The following is a 26,213-nucleotide window of genomic DNA, read 5'->3' as shown; positions in this document are numbered from 1 at the left end:
AGGCAATGAAAAGTGCATACCTGGTTTCTCTTCTATATTCATATAAACCACTCTCCGGCGAGTTTCGTAATTTTTCCTATTCAATCCAACTATCTCCAACTGAAAATTACAATAAAAGTAAAATTAAACATGTTCATTATTTTATCATTCATGCTCAGTAGAGTAAATTTAAATGCTGCACTAAAGGATAACTGAAATAGCACAATAAGAAATTACTACCTAAACAGTGACATAAAATGATTCTATGATATAAGCTGTCACATGTTATTTGAACAGCACTGTCAAATCTTAATTTGAAGACATAATTCAAATTATCCTTTATCTTTCCTCTTCCATCACAGTACATTTCTTATTAAAAGTAATTATCAGCAATCAAATTAAACAAAGTAGAAAATAAGGTTTTCATTTAATTTTGACTCCATATTTTCACCTTAAACAAGGAGAACAGGAAAACCGTTGAATATTTCAAAAGAAATATAAAAAAATATGATCCAATTTGAATCTATGAGAAAAAGATTTTAGGTACGGTATATGGAAGCAACATTTAATAAATAAGCCACATTGCATTGTATCTTTCCTAAGGTGTAAGTACACCTACTCGAGCTTCAGAACTTCCAATCTAACATTAACTCACACAAATGAGTGAAATACGGTACAAAGTTACTCCCATCCAGAGAATTATCCTACAACATTAAATACCCACAATATTATTGGTTTGGCATGTCATGGAAAATTCTTAATGCAAACTGGTATAATGTCAGATGTTCGGAAACCTAAAGTAATTCACTTTGGTGAATAATAGCAGAAATAAGGTCATTCCTTACAGTCCCTCAATTACATTGAGTTGGAACACATCCTTGTAAGCATCATAAAACTATCACATACATTCCTTGACCAAATTCAACTTAAGTTATTCTTGGTTGACTGAAATAATTCCCATCAGATATTGTACTTCAAATTTTCTCGCCAGATACATGTTACATCTAACTGTTCTCTTTGCGAGAATTATCAGCTGATTTCTCTGTCTGTCTTTCCAAAGTTCTTTGCCATGTAGTGAACTATTTGACGACATGACCTGTCTAATCTATTAGTGGATTTTGTTTACATTATTAAGCAGGACTCTCAGCACTGTCTCAAGTTTATAGAAAAAAGCATGTGCTTTAGTCCACACCTTGTTATGAGCACACAAAGTAATCCAGTGGTGTGCTGTTACCTTGAAGAATTTAACCATTGGTACAGGTAATTTTTAAGTATAATATTTATAAATATAACCTAGTTCGTATAAGTTTAGTTTGAAATTTTAAATGTTAACATTAACGTAATGTGTTATAGTCCCGTCGCTCTAATTTCCGGCAGCCAATCGCGTTGCAGGTCAGCTACATTTAAACGTGTGCATCTTGTGATTCACTGATGAAGACGTTATTCATTTCTTAAGGCTCGATAAATACTTAATATAATCGCCCGCCATTTTGGCTCTTTCGTTGGCGTTTGCAGAAAGTACATGACGTTATTTGCCGCTCAATTATTTGCTGAATTACAGTGCGTTTGATTTATTATCATAGGAGCTATGACATGATAATGTTTAACGGTGTGGCAAATAGATTCTTCGTATGGTAGCTTGCCAATGAAAGAACAAAAATGGCGAACGATACTACCTACCTAGACTTTACAGAGCCTTCACTTCCTAAGACGTAAGCAAAGAGGAGGAGTCACACCGGGAATAACAGCGTCGCGACTATAGTAATCTAGTTTGTTGTCTAGCATGGAGGTCTGAAAATTGGCTTTGTGTAGTTTAGAGAAAAAACTTAACAGAGCTGCCACACTCGAAAGTCGATAATACCAGTAATACACAAAAATTATTTTAAAATATTAGACACAAGGCTAGACAGCATACAATTTGCACATACTGGTTGATGCTTGCTGACACCACAGAGGACTATAACAGTCGCTCTAGCATCAGCACAGACGAAATTGTCACTAAGTTTGAAAATGTTGGCTTATTTTTCATTTAACTTGGCAGTTCCGTACACTGTTAATTTTGCTGTTATGAACTAACATTATATGTCATCTCATATATCAATATCGTACAATATGAGAACTTCGATGTCACATACAGACTGTTCAAACTTAATGTGCAACATTTTTAGAACATATTCATTGGTCATTTCACATCAATTTAATATCGAGTTGGAAAATTTGACGACGATATCTCTGATAGTACACATTAAAACAGGGCAATAATATCACAAGAAACATATAAATTATCTGTTCTTTATTATGAAATTAACATATCTCTGCAAAAAATCTAACAAAACCTCAAAATAGTTGTTGTTTTTATATACAATCGTAATGTTGGATGTACTTCTCATGTTTAAATTTTTAAAACAAAGAGTTAATTTATTATGATATGTATTTTTAAATGCAAAAATTACATCCCACATGATAATCACAGCTGGTTTCAACAAAGGAAATTCAAATAATATTAACAATGTTTGATTGTACAACTATGAGAACATCGATATATCAAACGTTTACAAGCATGTGTTAACATATGAAATGTACGCCTTATGAACAACTAATCCCACCCCATCCTAAAGTAACATTAGCTAACCTTAACTCAAGCTAACCTAATCTTTTCTACAAGAGATATCTATACCTTCACCAAACCATGTCACTCACTCGAGGATAAGCTAAGCCTAGATAACAATCTTTTTACAAGAGATAGCTATATCCTCACCAAACCTTCTAACCTTGTCACTGAACTATGGACTAAGCTAAGTCAAGCTAACCTAAGGGATAACTATCTCCTCACCAAACCTTGTAACCTTATCACTGAGCTAGGGACTAAACTGTGCCAATCTAATCTAATCATTTGAACAAGGGATAGCTATACCCTGACCAAACCCTCCAATGATATCACTTAACTCTGAGCTCTCTGGGTTTAGTCTTATCAATTTGTAATCATTAAATTCTAGTATCGTCACGAACATTATCTGGTCATTACAGAAACCACTAGTGTGCTTATTATCTCGTCCAATGGTCCTCGACTGCATAGGATGCAAACATATTATTCACCTACATCAACTGCATTAGTCCTGAAACCCAGTGAACATCACTCGATATATGCACTTCTAGTAGACACTATCAATCAACGACAGCAGAGCAGAGAAGACCATATTCGCATATGCTGTAAGTGCGTCATGTTCCTAAATTTCCAACTGAACTTCATATGCCCTGTAGCCCAACTCCCAAAATCTCCGTATTTATTAACATAATATAAAGCAGACCCTTATACAAAACACATTGTAGCCTAACCTCTAAGTCACCATGCTGTCGAGGAGGTACACCATACAGGAAGCCTGTTTGATGTCTGTTGCTGTAAATATAATGGATCCATGGTGGAAGATCTGGGGCATTTAGTAAAGATGGTCGATATGAAAACTGATCTTTTGTACCTGAAATAATAATAATAATAATAATAATAATAATAATAATAATAATAATAATCGTATATGTTTTTGTTATTCTGTATATTTTTTGCAAATTCAGATATGAATCAGATATGTCAATATAGGCCTATTGATGGCTTAATAGTAAAACTATGTAATTCCAAAAATATCAAAATTGAAATTGTTACATTATTTTGTTGGCAATAACCTCTTCTACATTTTATGAGTAGCATCTAACTCCATGAAAAAGATATGAGGTTGAAAAAATGAAATTTGCAAACATTGTAACTTAGGTGGGATATTTTGTATCCCACCTGATAACTCTCGCCAGCTCATTGTTCTCGCCAGCTCATTGTTATTATCCATGTGCTGAGTGACTAATGAGAAAAACAGGCTATGGTGAGACCAAAGACGTTTTATAGTTTAACCTACACTCACTACGAGCGCTGTTCCTCGACCAAAAATTTAACACTTTCGCGCATCTCCATCTTGGGGCAGAGAGCCATGAGACTACAATATGTTTACATTACAATTCCGCTTAATTTGAAATAACATAGAAGGTTATTCAGTATTATTGAATGTGTTAGGAGTAAGTGCGTATTAATTTAATCAATAGTGTGTGTGTATTTAGTGTTTATATAGTTTAAATGAATCGTTCTCCTGTGATATACATGAAATCACAGTGTAGGCCTACTATTGTGCTACATATAAGGCCTATACATATAGTGTTTATATAGTATTTTAATCATGTTATAAGTGAAACCATCGTGTGCTCTTGTGCTGCATACAACTGCATACTAAATTAATTTTATTTATGAATCAATAGGTGAGTGCAAAATAAATCTGGTTAAGTATTTTCATACTATCTAGATATGACCTAGTTACAATATTTTGACATTCTTGCACATATTCGATTTAATAATAACAGTTGATCCATTTCCTTATTTATTGAAATATTTATTATTAGGCCTAAGCAAAATGCACACAGTGTGCAAGATTAAGTTAATGTCCTAACTCGATTAATGAAATATTTCAGGACCTCCATCGGTACAGATTTTATGAATTGTGTAAATATGAATAGGCCTAATCACGAAGACAAGAATTTTTAATCGACAGTTTTAGCATAACAGCTTAATATTTGTTGTTCACAAAGATGACGATTACTGACTGACAGTTCCAGTTTCTTCAATTATTTGCTGTTGTAGACTACTACAGGAATGCAGGTGATTACGTTTCACTGTTTATATTTGTTTTTATCCTTGTTACTCTTTTAGCTTATATTTGGTTGTTTTTGTAGTAATAAATCTTAGTGTCTTTTGCGGTTGTGTTCTATCAGCATTACTTTTCGTCCGCTATTTTCACGACCGCAAGATGCACACAATGTGCAAGATTAAGTTAATGTTCTCACTCGGTTATTGAAATATATTTCAGGAAGCCCATCCTATGGATATGATGAATTATGTAAATAGAAATACGCCCAAGTCATATAGACGACGAAGATTATTGACTGACAGTTGCAGGATTAATATCTTTGATTATATGATGTTATACCACAAGAATGCAGGTAATTACGTTTTACTATTTATACTTGTCTTTATCCTTGCTACGCTTAGGCTCATGTTTGGTTGTTTTTATGTTGTATAGTAATAAATCTTAGTTTGTTTTACGATTGCGTTCTATCAGCATTGCTTTCCGTCCGCTATCATCACGGCCCCAAGATGGCGGCGAGCGATTGCTTCAATTTGGGTCCAGTCGTATCTTCTGCGCAGCCGGCAGTGTGGGGACTTGGGTGAGACATCACATTCTTAGTCATAACATGACCAACATTGAACATGTTTTTTATATAAATGCATGTTTAACACAGAAATTTCTTTGTTTGTTTTTTTTTTTTAACTTTGAACATGTATTTGTATTAGGCAATTGTCATGATGGCCATAATTAGACTAAGATAAGCATGTGACTTCGATTCGCACTGTAGCCTGTCATGATGGCTGCAACAAGAACATAATGTTCTCAACTTCTTGTTATTTTATTTGAGTGTTGTTGGTGATAAATCATTAAAGTAAGTATACTATTCTTTAGTTAGAGAATAATTAATTGAAATGATTATATAAACAATTGGATTGAGGTTAAAATAATCAATGAAGTTACTAACTATGCAAAATTTCAGTTTGAGGTTAAATTTTGAAGTTACGTGTTTTGAAATGAAATTGTAGTATGTTTTAAAAATCTATCACTGTATTATTACTTTTAACTAATTTGGATAGAATTTCAAATAGTACTATAACCAGTTTCGTTGAACCTTTTCATCAGTTTGTCATGTATTAAAACAGGAGTAACAGGTATTTTTCTTAGATCATTTTCGGAGTTACGTGTTTTGTTTTTATAATTCATATGCTAGATGTCAAACATTGGGAGTTATGTGATCATCATCGCAGTAAAGGACTGACAACTTTAACTTCTTTTTTGCTTATAATCTTCGTTTTTATTTCAGAATTACTTCTCAGGAACAGGTAATTTTACAGAAGTTAGGCTTGGCTTTAAACAGGAGTACAAAGTCGTGCAAGCCAAATAACGAACAAAATACTATTGAAAGTATTGTATCTACATCCACGTTGAGTAAGGACACAGGAGATTCAATTCAGATATCCACAGCCCAGACTTTCCTTATAGATGAAGAAGGATCTCTCATACCTTATGAAATAGCAAATGGACATTGTGAATTTAATTCATTAAAGGATTTGCATGTGAGCTATATGAATAGTGAAATTTATAATGCAGCAATAAATCTAGAAGACGATTTGATAGAAGTAGTAGTTGATATACCACAAACAGAAAATGACCACTGGTTCTGTTAAAGATCTAACTAGGTAATAATCAGAATGTCACCCAAAACACGAGTAAAGATGAAACAATAAGAGAAAATAATGATGGTATAATCAATGCCAAGATAAATAACAACATAACTACAAGTATGGAAGAATTCAATGATTGTTACCAATCAGATGAAAATTTAAATATAAGTGGAAATCATAAAAAAGACACAAAGTTAAAGTGAATGGACATATAAGCTAAAAGGAAAAAGGATGGATTACAAAGGAAGAAAACTGAATGAAGAAGGAAAAATTGAATTCTGTGGGAACGAGCCAAAAAGAGAGATGAAAGAAATAAACTCCTTGCCTTTAGCAAGACTTTTTATTGCTCGTCTTTATCAGAAAAATATAGGGAAAAATTATTTACAGAGTTTTGAACGCTTTCCTGAAAAGAAAAAGAATGTATGTGAGAGGGCTTACAAAAGTGCATGATACACAAAGAGCAAGACACAAAATCTAGAAGGTCAGTGACATACAAATATTTTTTCAAACAAAATAATGAAAAGGTGCATGTCTGTAAGGCGACATTTCTTGCCACACTTGATGTAGGTGATTGGACGGTGTTAAACTAGTTAAAAGATGACAAACTTGATGATGATTTCATTGACAAAGAGAAAAGAACTGACCATAATACGTCTAATGATTTACAGGGAGATACACATACAGGAAAAAGACAAATGAAGGAATTACTGGTTAGATAGAAAGTGCTGACTAAGTTTTTAAAACCACTTCCAAACGCTGAGTCACATTATTGCCGGGTGACATCCAAGAAGCTATATCTGGAGCAAACATGGACATTGAGTTATTTTTTAAAAGTGTTTGAAGATCTGAAGTTGCCTCTTTATGGATGAAAAAGGACTAACATGGCAGGTATTATAAATTTAAACACACTGACGATTTAACCTATAACGATTACATTAGAAAAAGGAAGATACAAGAAGGGAAAAAGAAAAAGAAAACAAAGATGAAGATGATGTGTTCACAATGGATCTTCAGTTTTTGCTGCTTTGCCCAAAATGCATCTGCTTTATATTACAGATCCAAATTGGCAGTACACAATTTCACCTTGTACAATTTAAAGTTAACTAATGGTTACTGTTATATTTGAAACGAGATAGAGGGAGAACTATCTGCTAATGAATATTCAGACATTTTAGACCATTTTATATCTTGCCAGATTCTTCAAAATGATGCCAATTACAGGATGGTATTCTACAGTGATGGTTGCAACTATCAAAATAGAAATGACACTCTTTCAAATTTCCTACTCCACACAGCACTGAATCACAACAGAAGTACTTAGAGAAAGGGCATTCTCAAATTGAATGGGACTCCATGCTACTATTGAAAGATGTCTGAAGAACAGAAATATAAATGTTCCTGCAGATTATGTGGCAATTCGTGCACAAACAAGACAACATCCTAAGCCTTATTCAGTGAAATATCTGGATCACACATTTTTTAAGGATTACAGCAAGGCTATTGAATACAAATCAATACATCCAGAAAAATTAGCAGGGGACCCCAACATAATAGATATTAGGAGTCTAAAGATACAGTGCAGATGGACTATTTTATAAGTTCGACTTTAATGACGGCTATCTTCTCCTTCAGATTCGAAAATGCCTTCAAAAGTCACAAACAGGGCAGTTTGATTTTCCGGACTTATACCAAGAGAGACTTAAAATCATTTGAACAAAGCTCAATCATTTGCAAGAAGTAAAAAACACTTTTCCTGCTGATTTTCACTTATATAATATGACTCCTTATCACACGAAAATTAAAAGGAACAGCATCTTGCATCAAAAAGAATAATTCAATTACAAATAAATGTGATTAATAATGATATTAATTTGCTTACTTTTATATTTAATAAGAGACCTATGTTACATTGTATGGTAGTCTATTGGACCATTTCATTGTCAAGATTATGTGCATTTCATTTTATTGTATAACATTATGTGTATTAAGTAGACATAGAGACATTGTGTTTATTTTTATTTTCTAATAGCTAACAGCAAGGTAATTAATATGTCAGTTGTCTTTCTAAACAAGGATATTTTGTGCAGTATAATTCCATTCTAATCTACATGTATTCCTTATTAGTGAAATAACGTCTATTACAGTGTATTTGTAGTATTAAAACTACATAACATTATTCCATCTAATTATTTGTCCCTGTGCCTATACAGTGTAATTTGTTCAGAATTATAAAATTTGCAAACAACATAACTCCTGATATAAGTTGAACTAAAAACAAAACGAGTAACTCCAAAGTAAAATCTCGTAACTCCTTTATTTAAATAATTTTTATAATGAATAAAAAAAATGTTATCTTAAAGACAATCTTTGAATAAATGTATGAAAATAAATAAGAATTGGATGTTAATATTATTAACATGAAAAATAAATAAGTTTTTTGTTCTTCCTGTAAAATTGCCTAAATGGAGTTATATGGTTTTACTATTAAGCCATCAATATATAAATAATATAAATGTATATAAAAATATGCATTTAGGCCTACTCATTTGTACTAATATACATAAATCAATACTAACATTGGAATGTTCTATATATTTACGAACACTATGTAAACTGTGTATAGTTGTGTATTGTTTATATACAGTGAAACCTGCCTTTGCGGTCACTTCATTTAAACGGCCACCTTGCCATAAGGCCAATTTTCTCTGGAACCAATTGGAATTTCCATAAGATCAATACAAATTTCTCTTTATTTAGCGGCCACCTCATGCGCCGGCCAGCGGCCGGGGTCTATTTGGATTGGAACCTGACTATAACAGTCACTGTCCAACAAAAAAATCTTTTCACGAATATTGTCTGACCTATTTTTTCGATGGTTAAAGGACAGGAAGCAATAGCACGAAGACAATAGCTAAGTGTACAACAGTACACCCTCCATATCTTGGGGTTAGTTGGTTACTGTTTTATGATTCTTTTGTCACTTTCCATTCCGACTCTGCACAGCTATAAATTCTTACTCGTTTTTAAAGGATTGAAAGACGGATTTTTTCTGTCGAAAATGTCACAGTATGTTTTAGGTCAGTAGTTAACCATTCAAATTTTTATATATTTTTTCTCCTCTTTTTATCTTTCTCTATTTGCACCAGCTTTTACGAATTTTTCTTCTTTTCATTCAGTTGATTCAGAGGAACTGTAAAGTTAGTTTGAAAGAGAAATTATGTCTAACAACAAATCTAGAATGGTGTTAGTTAAGTTTAGAGGTGAGACGAAAATTGATTGAAAAAAGTGAGAAGGAAACATCTGCGAGAAAAATTGCACAAATATTCAAATGTGGAAGGACACAAATAAACGGTATAATTGAGAATAAAGATTAAATATTAAAACAAAGGGAGAAAAATATGTGTGGTGGCCAAAAAAGGAAGAGAGAATCTATGTTTAGTGATATGAATTATTTCGTTTACGAAGGATTCAAGTGTACGAGGGCGAAGAAATTGCAGTAAATGGGCCTATGATTCAAGAGAAAGCTCTTGAAATTGCCAAAGAACTCAATGTAAGCAATTCTGTTGCTAGTAATGGTGGTTAGTGCTTTAGAAAACGGCATAACATTGCATTTCGTTCTGTCTGGTGAAGTTGGTTACATTGCAACCAATGTTATTGAAGAATGGAAAAAATAGACTGCCTTCAATTCTTGCGGAATATGAACTCAGAGACATTTACAATGTTGACGAAACAGGTTTTTTTTTTTTCAGGGCCCTCCCTAAAAAAATTTTAAGTTTTAAGAAAAAAGAGTGTAAAGGGGGGAAGTTGGCAAAAGACAGAATAACCCTGCTCTTTTGTTGTAATGCTGCAGGAGAAAAAGAAACACTCTTAATGATAGGGAAATCACTGAAACCGAGATGTTTGAAAAATTTTGACTTGGGCTTATTGGGGATGAAGTGGACTGCCAACAATAAAGCTTGGATGACATCATCATTGTTTGAGAATTAGCTATGTGATTTCAATTCCAAGATTAAACGACAAAATCGCAATGTGATCCGTGATTGTGGTGTTTCTTCCCCCAAATACATCACATCTCCAGCCCCTTGATCAAGGTATTATCTATTCTTTTAAACTGAGGTACCACAAACGAGTTTTGAAAAGGCTAGTTGTAAGAATGGAAGACGCTGACATTAATATGCGCGATTGTTGAACGCGCACAGTACTAAAAGTCAATGAAATTCAATATTTTCATGCTGAGTCATAAAAAAACCGCATCCTTAATCAAGCAGCCACCTGATAAAACGGCCATTTTAGAAGGTAACTTCAGATGGCCGCTTTAGAGAGGTTTCACTGTAGTTATTTTTGTGTGTGTCAGTTTGGATAGTTTGATTCCGTGTATAGTTGGTACAGTTCATGTATTTAGTTAGTATAATTTTAGTGTTCAATTGTATTGTTTTTGTGCGTTTAGTTTAGATAGTATGTGTGTTTAGGCTGTACAAATGTTAAATGTTATGTTTTATTTAACGACGCTCGCAACTGCAGAGGTTATGTCAGCGTCGCCGGATGTGCCGGAATTTTGTCCCGCAGGAATTCTTTTACATGCCAGTAAATCTACTGACATAAGCCTGTCACATTTAAGCACACTTAAATGCCATCGACCTGGCCCGGGATCCAACCCGCAACCTTGGGCATAGAAGGCCAGCACTATACCAACTTGCCAACCAGGTCGACTAGGCTGTACAATTTATGTGTGCAATTTGTATAGGTTTTTGTGTATTTAGTTTGTGTGTGAGTTAAGACTGTGTATGTGTTCAGTTTGTGTAATTTTTTTTCTTTTTTTTTATCGTGTGTTTAGTGTGGATAGTTGTGTGTTCAAATTATAATTTATGTGTTTAGTTTGCATAATTTATGTGTTTAGTCTGTATAGTTTTTCGTGTTTAGTTGGTATAATTTGTTTATGTGTTTAGTTTGTAAGTGTATAGTGTAAGCTCTCTTGGACTGGCTCCCCAAGTGTAGTAGACCTTCAGCTCACCCTACACTCCTGTAGGAGGCCGTTGCCCTTATGGGATTTCAGGCTTTTCGTATTTCGTGTGTATATATATATATATATATATATATATATATATATATATATATATATATATATATATATATATATATGCGCCTATTTTTCTAATTCTAAGGAGACGACTGTACTCATGCAAAAGGTGAAAGAAACAACAGATTACCGTAGTAATCTGGAGGTTAGCCGCATTCCATTTTGTCACTACTGTTTGTGTTTATTTAGTTACAATGTTTGATTAATTTTTTATTCTCATCTCTTAATGCCTACTTTTCATTACAAATAAGTTACATGTACATTACAATTGAAAGCTTCTGCACACAATAAAATATAAATACATAAGCAGACATAGGCCTACCTTGCAAAGTCCAATTGAACAAACCCGGTTCAATTGGCAAAATAAAAACCTTTGTCATATGAACAATCTCGGTTCTTCCCAAACTCCAGCACATCAGAAAAGCAATTATGGTATACATTCTGAAAAAAAAAAACACACACACACACATTAATCTATGACTTATTTAATTAAGCTAACTGAAAATTTATAAATGGATCAAATGATACTCAACAACAAAAAAATTAGGTTCCTTTCTTTATTACTTCCTTATTTTTCATCCTCATCCTTAGTGGCATATGTATGTATGTATGTATTTATTTACACTGCAAGTGGGCAAGCACCCGATTGGAGTGGTATACACAATAAAATTACATACAATTACACTGGTCAAAAAAAGTTAAGCATAATTAGGCATATAACGGTTTTTATTAATTAAAATAAAATAGATAAATTATAATTGGGTTTCTTGGTTCCACAGAATAAACTTAAAAGTAGAAATACACTATTTGTTAACAATGGACTCAATATGAAATGAAAAAGTTGCATTGTTTGGAAACAACGGAAAAGATAAGGGAAGTTGAAATTCGTACATCATCAAGCTCCACTACCAGTAACATATAGCTCCACTATCAGTAACAACTGACAAGTAATCCCAAAATGTCAATAATAAAATTAGGTATGGTAGGTAGGATTAGATAAGAAGATCTAGATTAGTGTGGTTGCAAGGAAAGAAGCAAGTTTTGACAGCTCTGTAACATATATTTTTAACTCCATTCCATCTACACCGCGAATCCCTCAGCAAATAGGAAATGGATACACCACTCGCCTTTCTGGTACCACACACTAAGTGGACACATTGTTGCCACATAAAGTGGCAGTTGCCTAACTTTCCTTCCGCACTTATCTGCCTGCCTGTCAACCCGTCCATCCTCCAACTAACTGTCTGCCATATGGGTGAAGAAAGGGGGAATGCTGGTTAGCTGTAACCAAGAGGGTCAGGGTTGGCATGTTTAAAACAAAACGTTTTAAACAAAGTGTTCAAAATTGTTTAAAACAAGATATGTTGATTAAAACATTTTAAACACAATGTTTAAACTATTTATTTATTTATAATGGCAGAGTTAAGGCCATAACAAATAATAACATGAACTATACGATAATATTAATTTTTAAGCCAACAGAATTCTCTGTTTATTATTTATTTCTCCGCTAATAATAAACAATGTTTAAAACTATAGTTGCGACACTGTTATTCCCTGTGTGACTCCTCCTCTTTGCTTACGTCTTAGGAAGTGAAGGCTCTATAAAGTCTAGGTAGGTAGTATCGTTCGCCATTTTTGTTCTTTCGTTGCCGAGTAATCTATTTGCCACATCGTTAAACATTATCATGTCGTAGCTCCTATGATAATAAATCAAACACACTGTAATTCACCAAATAATTGAGTGGCAAATAATGTCTTCGTGTGCTTTCTGTGAACGCCAACAAAAGAGCCAAAATGGCGGGCGATTATATTAAGTATTTATCGAGCCTTAAGGAATGAATAACGTCTTCATCAGCGAATCACAAGATGCACACGTTTAAATGTAGCCGACCTGCAATGTGATTGGCTGCCAGAAATTAGAGCGACGGGACTATATCCTATATCATCAAAATGTGTTTTTTTTTTTTTTATACAAGTTATTTCTCTACTTTTCTGGTTGTTTTATTTTATCCTATTTGTTTAAAATGTAAAATCATGTTTGCCTTCTATTCAGACCTTTATAAAATGTACAATTATGAGTTTACAGTGGTGCTCCTGACTTTATGGAGCCAAACTTTAACTTTTTTCAAACAAACATTATTATTAATATAGAATTTTTTGTAGGATATATAGTGCAATCTGAATGCCGATATCTGGATGTAGACCTACCATCTGAAGCAGGTTTTGTTATACACACATCAAAATTGTCCAAGGAACAGATGATTTTATTAATAAAATTCTTTTCAAACCCAAATAAGTACTAAGCACTGGGCACACATAAGTGAGTTATTCATTTATCTATGCACCAGACAACATAGCAACCGGTGTTTTGTTTTATTTACATTATTACATTGGAATTTATTTTAGTGTGTCAGATATGGTGATTAGTTCATTTGTCATGGAGAATTCGGGTAACTTCAACAGTTTAAAACATTAAAAAATAGTAGAAATGAATGCTCAACATCGTCATTTAAGCCGCGATGACATGTTTAGAGCAATTGGTATAATTGAAAACAGTGGAACAAAATGTGATGCAATGAGGGCTGTGAATACTGGAAGAGGCATAATATCCAGAATGTGGAATCGATATCATGAATGAATTTGGTAGTATAGAAGAACAACATCCAGGTAGACCGAGAGTTACAACTGTTGCACAAGACAGATTTCTGTGCCTAAGAGCCTTGACAGTAAGGACTTCAACTGCACGCATGTTAAGAAATGCTTTGCAGAATGTTGGGAATGTGGTTGTATCAACCCAGACTATTAGGAACAGATTGCACGAGAGAGGTCTTAATGCCCATCGCCCATTGAGGTGTCCAGCTATTCGACGTGGAAATCGAGAACCTCGTGTTTTGTGGTGTCAGCAACATGAAGATTGGACAGATGATCAATGGGGTCAGGTTCTCTTTACTGATGAATAACACTTTGGTCTACATCCAGATTTCAGAAGAATACGCATATGAAGACAACCAGGTCAAGCAGAAAGACTAAGAATGTACAGGAGGTTCATAAATTTCAAGGAGGTTCTATCATGATATGCGGAGGAATAATGGCACACAGGAAGAAGTTGAAGGAACATAGGAGCAAATCATTACATTCAAGAGATATTGCAGTCTGTAGTCTTTCCCATCACTGAAGAAATTGGTCCTGAATTCCTTCTAATGCACGACAATGCCACTGCACATGTTGCCAGAACAACAACACAATGATTGGGAAGACACAATATTCAAGTTCTAAGATGGCTTGCTCAGTCACCGGATCTTAATTCAATTGAGAATTTGTGGGATAACCTTCAAAATAGAGTTCTAGAGGACACTCAAAACATTAAGACTCTCGATCAGCTGTTCGCAACTCTCGAAATTCGCTGGCAGAATATTGGTCAAGATGAAATCTTTCATCTCATATCTTCAATGCCAAGAAGGTGTCGAGCAGTAGTGAATACAAGATGTGGTGCTACTCGTTTTTAATGATAAAAGTTTTGTGTGAAGTTGAGAAAAACAGCAGTATTGTAAAGATTTCAAATCACTGAGATTTTAAAACTTTAATTTTTTCATTCTGAGAACAGGTTATTTGTGTTTTTCTTAACATTACTACACACTTTCATATCATCTGGAATGTTTTTCTATAATGTATAATAATACTTGCATGTCATGTAGTATATTTCTTCATTGAGAAAAAATGAAAAATACTGTGTTCCTTAGACAATTCTGATGTGTGTATTCATAAGAAATCCACTGAAAAGGGATTTTAAGATGCTTAAATTATAAAATATTCTAGTCTTTTTTACTTTTCTACAAACTTAGATTAAAATTTCAAAATGAAAAACTGAGCTATAAAATAAAATTTTGAAGGTACACCATAGGGAACTAATTTTTTCTATTGTACCTCTGAGTCATTAAACCACCAAACACCACTTCTACTTCATGAAATGTTTTGATTATTGAGTGCATGACAAAGACATGCAAGTTTGGCAGCCTTCTCTGTGGTACAAGTAATCATTTGATCATGATCACTTGCTCACTAATTGATATTCAACAGTGGCATCATAAAGGTGCGTACACACTTAGCGAACGAACAACGAACAAATGATGAAGCGAAATTTCGTTGTTCGTTCGCTATTTGGAGCAACGTACAAATCATCAGCAAATGGTCGGAAAACATTCACGTTCGCTGATTATCCGCAATAATGGCAGACGAAAATATAATTATGGCAAGTGCAGCCATTGTTATTATAGGCAATTTAATAAAAAGAAAGTTAAAAAACAAAAGGCGATGGTGGCAGACACCATTCTACGAAAGTCGCAATCAATATAGAGGCAATGACTTGCTTCATTATTTACGTCGAATGGAATCAGGACAGTTTCACAACTTCTGTCGCATTTCAGAAACAGACTTCGAAATATTAGGTGCAAAATAGGGCCAAAAATTTCCAAGAAAGACACAGGCTGAAAAAAAGCAAAACCTATTCAGGAAAGGCTAGTATTAACACTTCCGATATCTTGCTACAGGAGATTCGTATAGGCCTACAAGTCTAATGTATTTATTCAAAGTGTCGAAACAGCTGATTACCAGGATTGTTCCAGAAGTATGTACCGCTATAATCGAGGAACTGGAAGATTTTATTAAGGTACGACTGCAAGACAGGGGAAAGTTTCAATATAGGATACCTCACTAACAATAATTATCTTAAAATTCTAAAAAGAGAGATTTGTCTCTGTTTGTCAAATGCGCATCATGCTTACGAAAAGACACTTTTCAGTGTCAATCATTTATTTTGTGTGCACAAGGTTGGAGCTTTGCTTTTTTCTGGGCGTCATTTTGTCCAAAAGGAACAACATATATTCATACGTGAACCAAGTTTACTCATACACTTCATCACTCCCCATTCCAGATCTTTTTGTGGACTTATGTCTTTCCCTCCAGAATGATGTCAGTAGGGCTCAGTTTTCTTTTTGACTTCTGCTCCCTACAATAAACAAAAAATATTTACCCACTGAAAATAAATAAACAAAAATAATTTTTTAATTTTGCACGTGTTTGACTCGCCTAATTTACAGCTTTTCAATAGCTTCCCAATCATCATGTTTTCTTACTTTATTGGTGGTAAGTAGGATGCTTGGGATTCCATAAAGTTTCCTGCTCCCTATATGCATTAATAAGATTTATAACAGTGTCTTCCGTCCACTCCAGTTTCGACATCATGTTGGTGAAATTGAACTAAGCGCTGCGTTCTGCTACGAACTACAAGCTAGTGGCAAATCCTGTCCACAACGAATACCAACTTCCTTTGATGTACCAACAAGCGATGGATCACTTCCAAAGGCAAACCAAACGATCGGTTTGCCTTTGCTGCGACGTACACATGTTCCGATTTCAATCAGCGAATGCGTTCGTTCGTTGTTCGTTCGCTAAGTGTGTACGCACCTTAAGAAAGCAGAAATCCGAATATTCAGTTTGATTGAAAATGTGTCTGTGTTTTTGGTGTGGTCCAAGTAATAAATAGTAAATCCAAAGTATTCGGTGTTTTAATTATGCTGTGTAAATATTTAGGGAAGTGGAATTCTGATGATGAGGAATCTCCATTAAAAAAAAAGTGTTTATTTAGAGAGTTGGAAATATGTGTACAATTGACGTGTACCTACGTGGAATAATCCCTCTTAAGCTCAAAATGAACCAAAAATGGTCAAACAACAGGAACAGCTCACCGTTTTAATGAAATCAGAGTTATAACTTTGTGTCAATTCAAAACTAGGCTCTCAAGCTTTTTAATAATGCAAAAAATGATTTCTCACTGTTAATAGATCTAATTATCTATCTTCGAAGTGTATCCACTGTTTGCTGACAACACGTGTTCCACTATGTTTCACTATGAATTTCCTCTTCTTAAAAAAGATGGGTAAAAAGCATGATGCTTGTTTATATTTCAGCAGCCACATTCCAATGATGTGTACTCAGTATTAGTGATGGGCGAAGTTGTTCTTTTCCCGGAACAGTTCCGACGGTTCCGGTTCCGAAAAAATACTATGTTCCAAATAACAGTTCCGAAATAACAGTCACCAGTGGTGATGAGTCGGAGTCGTTGAGTCGTTCAAACGAACGGTACAGTACCCTCCCTCTTCCAAAGACGTTATAATAGTCCCTCTTCAACATGCTGCTCACACTGGAGCACTCATAGGCATGACATAGTACACATTCTTATCTATAGATGGCACTGCAATGCACATTCGAATCGATTTTGGAAAATTGCTGTGCATGCGGACAGAACTCAAAAGCTTAATGTTAGTAATTACACAGCTGTTGACTACAAGGACAGAATACACCACTTTGTTTTCGTACATAAAGTTATAAAGACATGGTAGCCAACTAAAAAAAAATAACATAACATTTAAAACATATGGTATGTAATTTATGTTCTCTCTATTACATAATAAAAAAAACAAATCATTAATTTTTATTTTTACTTTTCTTAATGCACAGTTATAATAATAATAATAATAATAATAATAATAATAATAATAAATATTACAATTTCATAAATAAAAAAGATATATATTGGCAGTACTGAAACCTGGAAACCCCGCAGTGGGTTAGTAAAATGTTGGAATCGCATCTTTACCAAAGTGTAATTTAAACTTCGCATTAAACCTCGCTCTCCAAATCAGTACTTATATGGGTAGTTTCCAACAAATAATGCTACAACATTTTTGTCGTTCTTTGATAACAGAGAAGATAGCACAAAAACTTGTGCTTGTCAGACTTAACCTCAACAAACGACACACAGACATTGTAACTAAACCACTCATTACCATTTACGACTTTAACCTTTGTATAGAATCAGCTGATCAATGAATTAATAATAGTATGCGTACTTTATGACTTTGTAGAATGTTTATAAAACAGAATTAGTCAACTAATGGTGAAATAAACCATAAAGCGGGAATGAATATTACAGATTATTAAATACTTACTATAACATTACAGATGATTGGCCAGTCTTACAAATGTTGATATTAAAGTTCGCGCCACCGCAAGGATTTCAATTTCCATGCGCCCCCCTCCAACCACGTGAGAGTTTCAAGTACCAACTTCATCCAACGAAGTTCCAAGTACAACATAAAGAACACCGAGAACAGTGTAACTGCTGCTGTCGTTGGTTCATCGGAACAAGCTCCGACGTTCCGACTGTTATCTCGGAGTCGGAACATACCTTGTGCAACGCGGTACTGCGAGCCCGCAACAGCTGGGCAAGTGAGCAGCTCGGAGTCGGAACACTGTTATTTCGGAACAGGAGGTTCCGACCTACTGTTCATTTTTGCAACAGTTCCGAGGGAGTCGGAACATACCTTGTGCAACGCGGTACTGCGAGCTCGCAACAGCTGGGCAAGTGAGCAGCTCGGAGTCGGAACACTGTTATTTCGGAACAGGAGGTTCCGACCTACTGTTCATTTTTGCAACAGTTCCGAGACCGGAACAGTTCCAAAATAACTGTTGTGTTATTTTTTACCCATCTCTACTCAGTATATATTGGAGAGAATTGTCCAAGGTTGCAGGGATTGCAGATTTTAGATTAGTTCTATGGATGTTTGTGACAGGGCAGTTTAAGAGGATATGTTCCAAATCTTCTTCGTTATTGTTGCACCAGCAACAACTACTAGAGTCAACAAGATTAAAGGGATGAAGATACTTCTGAGTGATAATATGGCCTGTCCTGGCTCTTGCTAAGAAAGTTTGTATGTGTCTGGGAATGTTGCGGAGCATTTGTAAAATGATAGATAATCGATGATAGATCTTCAAAGAAATATAAACAATCAAACTGAGGTAAATTTGAAAATATTATTTCTTTATGAAATTCACCACTGAGTTTCATAGAATGTTTACTTTTTTTTTTAGTTAGTAGGGTATTAATTTTATGAATAAATAACCTTATTTAATGCAATAAACCGCGCAATAAATTTAAAATGTCTAAAATGCCAGTTTCGTTTCCCCAATTTTTCTTTAAAATCTGGGAATTTCGCTAATTTTTACAATACCCATCTGGCAACCTGATGTATAAACATGCTTAATATAAAAAAAAGTCAACTTTATCATTTTCAACAGTTAAAAGATTAATCAACTCAAAATATCAACTATTTCCACGAAATTTCAAATAATAAAAGATGGGAAAGTCTCAATATACAAAATACAATTCCTGAGTATCTAAGGAAAAGTGCAGTTGCATCCTTTCGATTACTTATAGAGTTTGACTATTTGTCAAAACACTTAAACAAAATTGGAATTTTTTCTTCACAACTTTGTTTATTGTACAGTCTTCAGAAACAAATGGATCAGAATCATTTGTCCAGCCCTTTCCTCTAAACCATACTGTGTGAGAAGGCAGAGGAGAGTAAGCGAGTTAATGGCTTTATTGCCAAGAACTCAGCATTAATTAGTTAATGACTACGACAATGACACATTTTAAAAACGCACTATTTCATGGCACTATAATATATTATAGCCCTCTTGGTTGCAACTTCGTGCTTTGGCTCTTACATTCCACGTGCTTAACAAGTATCAGCAACATCAGAAGTTGCATCTTTCACAGTGGCGGTGCATCCTATGCATTCAATGGTTCAGAGAACACTAAAGAAAAACAATTTAATTGTTTAAATAAATTTATTTATAATTTACACTATCATTCTTTGTTTCTTGCTCATTTTTAATAAATTTACTTGCAGCTCTGATGTATTTTTGTCATATGAATCCTATGAACAGCAGAGATCACACACATATACGAATACATGCTTATGAGTGCTTCCGAAGTTCAATTTCTCCTCTGAACCTCGCCGAGCCAGCTTCTGACTTGTGTGCGGGGCGAGATGCAAGGGTATTTGCCGCAGGGCAAACGTGTGGATGTGCTGGCCACTGGACCAGTGCAGCTGTAATTCGTGAAGCAGCTGATACGCTCTGACAGAAACTTTGTGATCCAAACCGGAAGTTAGCTTCAATTTGCAGCTAAGATCATGCTTTTCACATGTGTACATGTGTGTTATTGATTGTTGTATCTATGAGTGGTTTCTTACAATCCTTTAAATGTTAATTTAGTCGTTCTTGGTGTTTTAGTCTTTTAATATATTCATCTGTGAGAATGACCAGTGTTCGTTTCTAAAGAAAATGAATAATGTTCAGTATCTTTTACAAACAAATTTTTCAGTTTTAATCTTACAAGATAATTAAGTGTAAAATAAAGAAGTTTGAAAAAGCCATTACCTCAACTCGATTTAAAGCAAGCACAAACAAGTCAAAGTAAGACTTTTGCAGGCCTTTAATGTAAAAATAGGCTTAACTTATATTAAAGAAATGGCTGGATTTGCGGTTATGAATCTACAAATAATTTTTTTCCCCGTACTTGCTTTTGCTAAGGGGTAAAGATACGAGCTGGACATGCACTGATGTGTCAGATTTAAGCAATTTGACACAGAAAATTAAGAAGCATGAGGAATCTATTGCTCATAAGAATGCTTGCCTAGATTTATCAGTCCTTGGAAGAACACAAATTACGCAAAGCTTAGCTCAGCTTTCAGGCAGAATAATGAAAGACAGAATGATAACGTAAGGAAAAATCGCTATGTTCTTTCAAAGATAATTGATCATCATCATAATCAGGTTCATTTTAAGATAATTAATTATCTACTTTAAAGAATGTATTTCTTTAATTTTTCAGAAATGAGATATTGTTTAAATTGTTGGAAAATTTTGTAATATCATAAAAGTAATGAACCCCATGTCATTTTTGGCACAAACCGTCACTGATCTTTCGGATTTCTCAGCTATCTGTAGGAATACAATAGTGACAAGTAGTCTCACTGTTAATGTTAAGGTTAAGTACGGTTTGATGAGATTGATTGGTGGAAAGTAGCCATATCATTAATGAAAAGGTTAGATAGGATTTGATGACAAACTACACTTCGTTCATAACGTCTGACAGAAAAAGTAAACATTGCCGAAGAGGAGAGAAGTCTAATTGCTATTCAACCAATGGTAGAAGTATCATTCCAAGCTTGTCTTCAAGTTGGGCGGGGGTAGAACGCTTCAGACTATCCAACTTCAAGAAATGTGACCTCTGTCATTGGTTCAATAGCAATTATAGGCTACTTCTCTCCTTCTCTGCCGGCAATGGTTACTTCTCCTGTTAAATATTATGGAACGAAGTATAGTGACAAGCAATCCCCTGGCAGTGATAGATGAGGAGACAGTGAAAGTAACCCCACAATGAGTGATTAAAGCTCATTACCTAAGTGGTAAAATCGTAATACAGCGAATGCTAAGCTCCGCCCACGACCCCTTTCCACTTTTCCCCTACTAGCTCAGCAGATACACTACGTGATAGGCAAATGTTGTGTCGAATGCACATTTCATGTGGGTGGGGATAACTTCCCCTACTGGCGTTCGCTATATTGCGATTTATCGAAATATTATGTGAAAAAGTTCAAACGTTCACGTACGTTGCCCAAGAAAATCAACCATAACTTATTCTATTCTGGGGACGTACATACACAACAAATTAATGTTAACGCAGCAATTACTGACCTCGACTACAGAGTAGTTGGTTCCGAATAGTTTTACGTTCCAACCAATATAATGTACTTAGTCAAATAACAATAATACAACGTAAACAGCACGAACATAACTCATTTCTACCTCATAACCACCATTTTTTAACTTTTCCCTACTACTTCAAGCCATAGATGATATAAGGAGCTAAACCTGTGGCTACAGATTACCAACGCGATCCATCCTTGGCATATGTCTGCAGCGAAAGTCTTTGGACCAGAGCCATCTTCAAGCAGAACCATTGCCAGCTGGCGCTGCTAGCGCTATAACATGGATAAATATATAATAAATATATATATTTATCCATGGCTATAATTTTGTTTTTTTTTTTTCTTCAAATTTATCATCTTTATATACAGTATCTTGCACAGTCTAAGCCAGCACGTGCTTTAAAGGTATGCGAGATATTATAATAACGTTTTAATCATGCGTCGGAATAAAGGCAATGTGTACAATGACGAAAATTGCTGTAACAACAAGTTTAAATCTCCGAATTTGTCGTTCTTCAGATTCCCTAAAGCCCAAGAGAAAATCATAACTCAGTCATAACCTATAATCCACGCTGTAGGTAGCCTACGCATTATGTTCTATAAAACATTTATTAGTTATCAGTTACCTATTTGTATGTCAGGAAGGAGAGTTTAAATAAAAACAAAGTAAATACCTGTTACAGTATATTATAGTGATGGGCGAAGTTGTTCTTTTCCCGGAACAGTTCCGACGGTTCCGGTTCCGAAAAAATACTATGTTCCAAATAACAGTTCCGAAATAACAGTCACCAGTGGTGATGAGTCGGAGTCGTTGAGTCGTTCAAACGAACGGTACAGTACCCTCCCTCTTCCAAAGACGTTATAATAGTCCCTCTTCAACATGCTGCTCACACTGGAGCACTCATAGGCATGACATAGTACACATTCTTATCTATAGATGGCACTGCAATGCACATTCGAATCGATTTTGGAAAATTGCTGTGCATGCGGACAGAACTCAAAAGCTTAATGTTAGTAATTACACAGCTGTTGACTACAAGGACAGAATACACCACTTTGTTTTCGTACATAAAGTTATAAAGACATGGTAGCCAACTAAAAAAAAATAACATAACATTTAAAACATATGGTATGTAATTTATGTTCTCTCTATTACATAATAAAAAAAACAAATCATTAATTTTTATTTTTACTTTTCTTAATGCACAGTTATAATAATAATAATAATAATAATAATAATAATAATAATAATAAATATTACAATTTCATAAATAAAAAAGATATATATTGGCAGTACTGAAACCTGGAAACCCCGCAGTGGGTTAGTAAAATGTTGGAATCGCATCTTTACCAAAGTGTAATTTAAACTTCGCATTAAACCTCGCTCTCCAAATCAGTACTTATATGGGTAGTTTCCAACAAATAATGCTACAACATTTTTGTCGTTCTTTGATAACAGAGAAGATAGCACAAAAACTTGTGCTTGTCAGACTTAACCTCAACAAACGACATACAGACATTGTAACTAAACCACTCATTACCATTTACGACTTTAACCTTTGTATAGAATCAGCTGATCAATGAATTAATAATAGTATGCGTACTTTATGACTTTGTAGAATGTTTATAAAACAGAATTAGTCAACTAATGGTGAAATAAACCATAAAGCGGGAATGAATATTACAGATTATTAAATACTTACTATAACATTACAGATGATTGGCCAGTCTTACAAATGTTGATATTAAAGTTCGCGCCACCGCAAGGATTTCAATTTCCATGCGCCCCCCTCCAACCACGTGAGAGTTTCAAGTACCAACTTCATCCAACGAAGTTCCAAGTACAACATAAAGAACACCGAGAACAGTGTAACTGCTGCTGTCGTTGGTTCATCGGAACAAGCTCCGACGTTCCGACTGTTATCTCGGAGTCGGAACATACCTTGTGCAACGCGGTACTGCGAGCCCGCAACAGCTGGGCAAGTGAGCAGCTCGGAGTCGGAACACTGTTATTTCGGAACAGGAGGTTCCGACCTACTGTTCATTTTTGCAACAGTTCCGAGGGAGTCGGAACATACCTTGTGCAACGCGGTACTGCGAGCTCGCAACAGCTGGGCAAGTGAGCAGCTCGGAGTCGGAACACTGTTATTTCGGAACAGGAGGTCCCGACCTACTGTTCATTTTTGCAACAGTTCCGAGACCGGAACAGTTCCAAAATAACTGTTGTGTTATTTTTTACCCATCTCTAGTATATTATTGTTTTGCAGAGATCATATGTAAATGTGTAACCATTCCGATTTTGTATCAAATATGAATGAGGTCTCGCCCACCTCATTATATTTTGCTCGACTAGTATGACTAGTCAGTTTGTTTTTATACCATTAAGTACGAGAAAAATTCGTACCGGCACCGGGAATCGAACCCAGGACCTCTCAGCTGTGCGCGCTGAATGCTCTCTAACCAACTAAGCTATGCCGGGACCCGATTCACGACGCCGGCCGAACTCCTCTCGTAGTATCGTGTTACGGCCTTGCCTGCACTTGAGACGATACACGTCATAATGTACAGGAGCGCATATTACATGACTTTATGGCCATATTCAACAACAGTTTCTTTAAACTGTTAACATCATATATGTATCAAATATGAATGAGGTCTCGCCCACCTCATTATATTTTGCTCGACTAGTATCACTAGTCAGTTTGTTTTTATACCATTAAGTACGAGAAATTCCGATTTTGGATAATGTATCTACAGTTTTTAATGCAAGTAATTCCATAATTTTTGTATTCGTCTTTTTTTCTTTATATTTTCCAAAAGTTGAATGTTATATTGCATTCAAGTAGGGATCATGGTGTTAATTTTTTCAAGAATGCATGGCGTATTATAATCCTTTTGCAAAATATTCACTTCTTGAATAAATCCAGACTGTGTCGATAAATTTCTGATGTGTTGGTGTAGATTCATGTGGCAGACGCATTAAGTTCTCAACAAATAAAAGAGCCTTTTTAAATTTAATATCAAAAGCAATCTTTTCTGTAATAATTTGCATGACTGTTATTGGTGTTGATTTTATATTACCAATGATTATTTGAGCCGTTCAGAGCAGAAGTGGTATAAGTCAAAATTAGGTAATCAGGTTTAAAGTAAAAATTCTGTAAAATACAGCGCAAAGTAGCATTTAATATATCCTTCGTGCTATTCACTGACTACTAATAGTTTAAATAAATTCAATATTAACTGCTACGTTACGCTGTATTTTACAGAATGTTTACTTTAACCCTCATTACCCATTTTTGACTTACACCACTTCTGCTCTGAAAATAAAATTAGGCCTACATTTTCTGAGTTAATTGAAGTTACAATTTTTTCAACAATGTTGTGTATTCATTTGTTCTCACCTACGTCATAATAACAGTAAGTACATGTAAATTAAGTATTATATAGGTAGGGTAAGTTAAAATTAAGCTTATGTGTGAAAGGAGGAAATGTAATGTAAAATGCGGTAAACTTTCCATAAAAATTTAAAACCCAATATCAGCACTATTAGCGACTCAAAATAATAATAATAAAAAAATTGAAAAATAATGAACTTCATAAATCAATGTCTGTCAAATTAAGGTTTAAATCTTCCCCTTTTTTATTTTTAAGTTTACCTCAGCGGCCGAGTTTACCCCAATTAGCGGTATGAAAAATAGTTAATTTCTCAGGAAATAGGGAGAGGAGTTCACCACGCGATGTACCCTACGAGATATGCCCTACAATTTTGAATCTTCTCACAGGAAATTTAGAGTTCCAATGGTTTATAAATATATTTAGGAATGAATTGAATTAACCGTCCACGTACAAACAATTATATTATTTCAAACCATGATACGTGATCAGGGCCATGATTCAGTTGTAAGGAGCAGAAAGAATTACGTTTATTCCCAGCTTCTGAAACTTGTAGTTTAACTGCGTGTGAAATTCTTACAGGATTCTAAAGTAGAATTAGTAAGAACCATATACACTTATTGTATAGCATAAAAATATAAAATAAATTACGCAAAACCCGTTTTCTGATGTGTTGTCATATGTCGTGTGCACACTTTTAACTTGCCTGCCGCTAGAGGGCTATTGTCGCGCCAGCTGTCAAATGTTGGCACATTTTATATGTATGAGTTGCGTGACTGTATCAACGAGTTAGAAAGAGAAAGATATAGAGTGGTCA

General features: G+C 34.7%; 1 protein-coding gene across 8 annotated transcripts in view; it reads right to left on the bottom strand.

Moving 5' to 3' along the window:
• Positions 1-22,206, bottom strand: part of Scgalpha (sarcoglycan alpha) — a 65,704-nt gene extending 43,498 nt beyond the window's left edge. For 2 of the 8 annotated variants that reach the window (XM_069843311.1, XM_069843312.1), the window contains exons 1-4: positions 22,101-22,206; positions 11,704-11,822; positions 3,316-3,455; positions 21-99 (exon numbers count right to left, since the gene is read on the bottom strand). In XM_069843311.1, coding sequence (XP_069699412.1) covers positions 21-99; positions 3,316-3,455; positions 11,704-11,822; positions 22,101-22,114 — 352 coding nt within the window. In that variant the 5' untranslated portion in view covers positions 22,115-22,206. Of the gene's footprint in view, positions 1-20; positions 100-3,315; positions 3,456-11,703; positions 11,823-12,508; positions 12,663-21,955 lie in introns of all 8 variants that reach the window. The other 6 variants (XM_069843314.1, XM_069843310.1, XM_069843316.1 and 3 more) reach the window with 6 other exon arrangements.
• Positions 22,207-26,213: the final 4,007 nt, after the last annotated feature.

This window comes from Periplaneta americana, chromosome 13, assembly GCF_040183065.1.
Source record: "Periplaneta americana isolate PAMFEO1 chromosome 13, P.americana_PAMFEO1_priV1, whole genome shotgun sequence".
Lineage (NCBI taxonomy): Eukaryota > Metazoa > Arthropoda > Insecta > Blattodea > Blattidae > Periplaneta > Periplaneta americana.
This window is presented reverse-complemented; position numbering and strand designations above follow the sequence as displayed.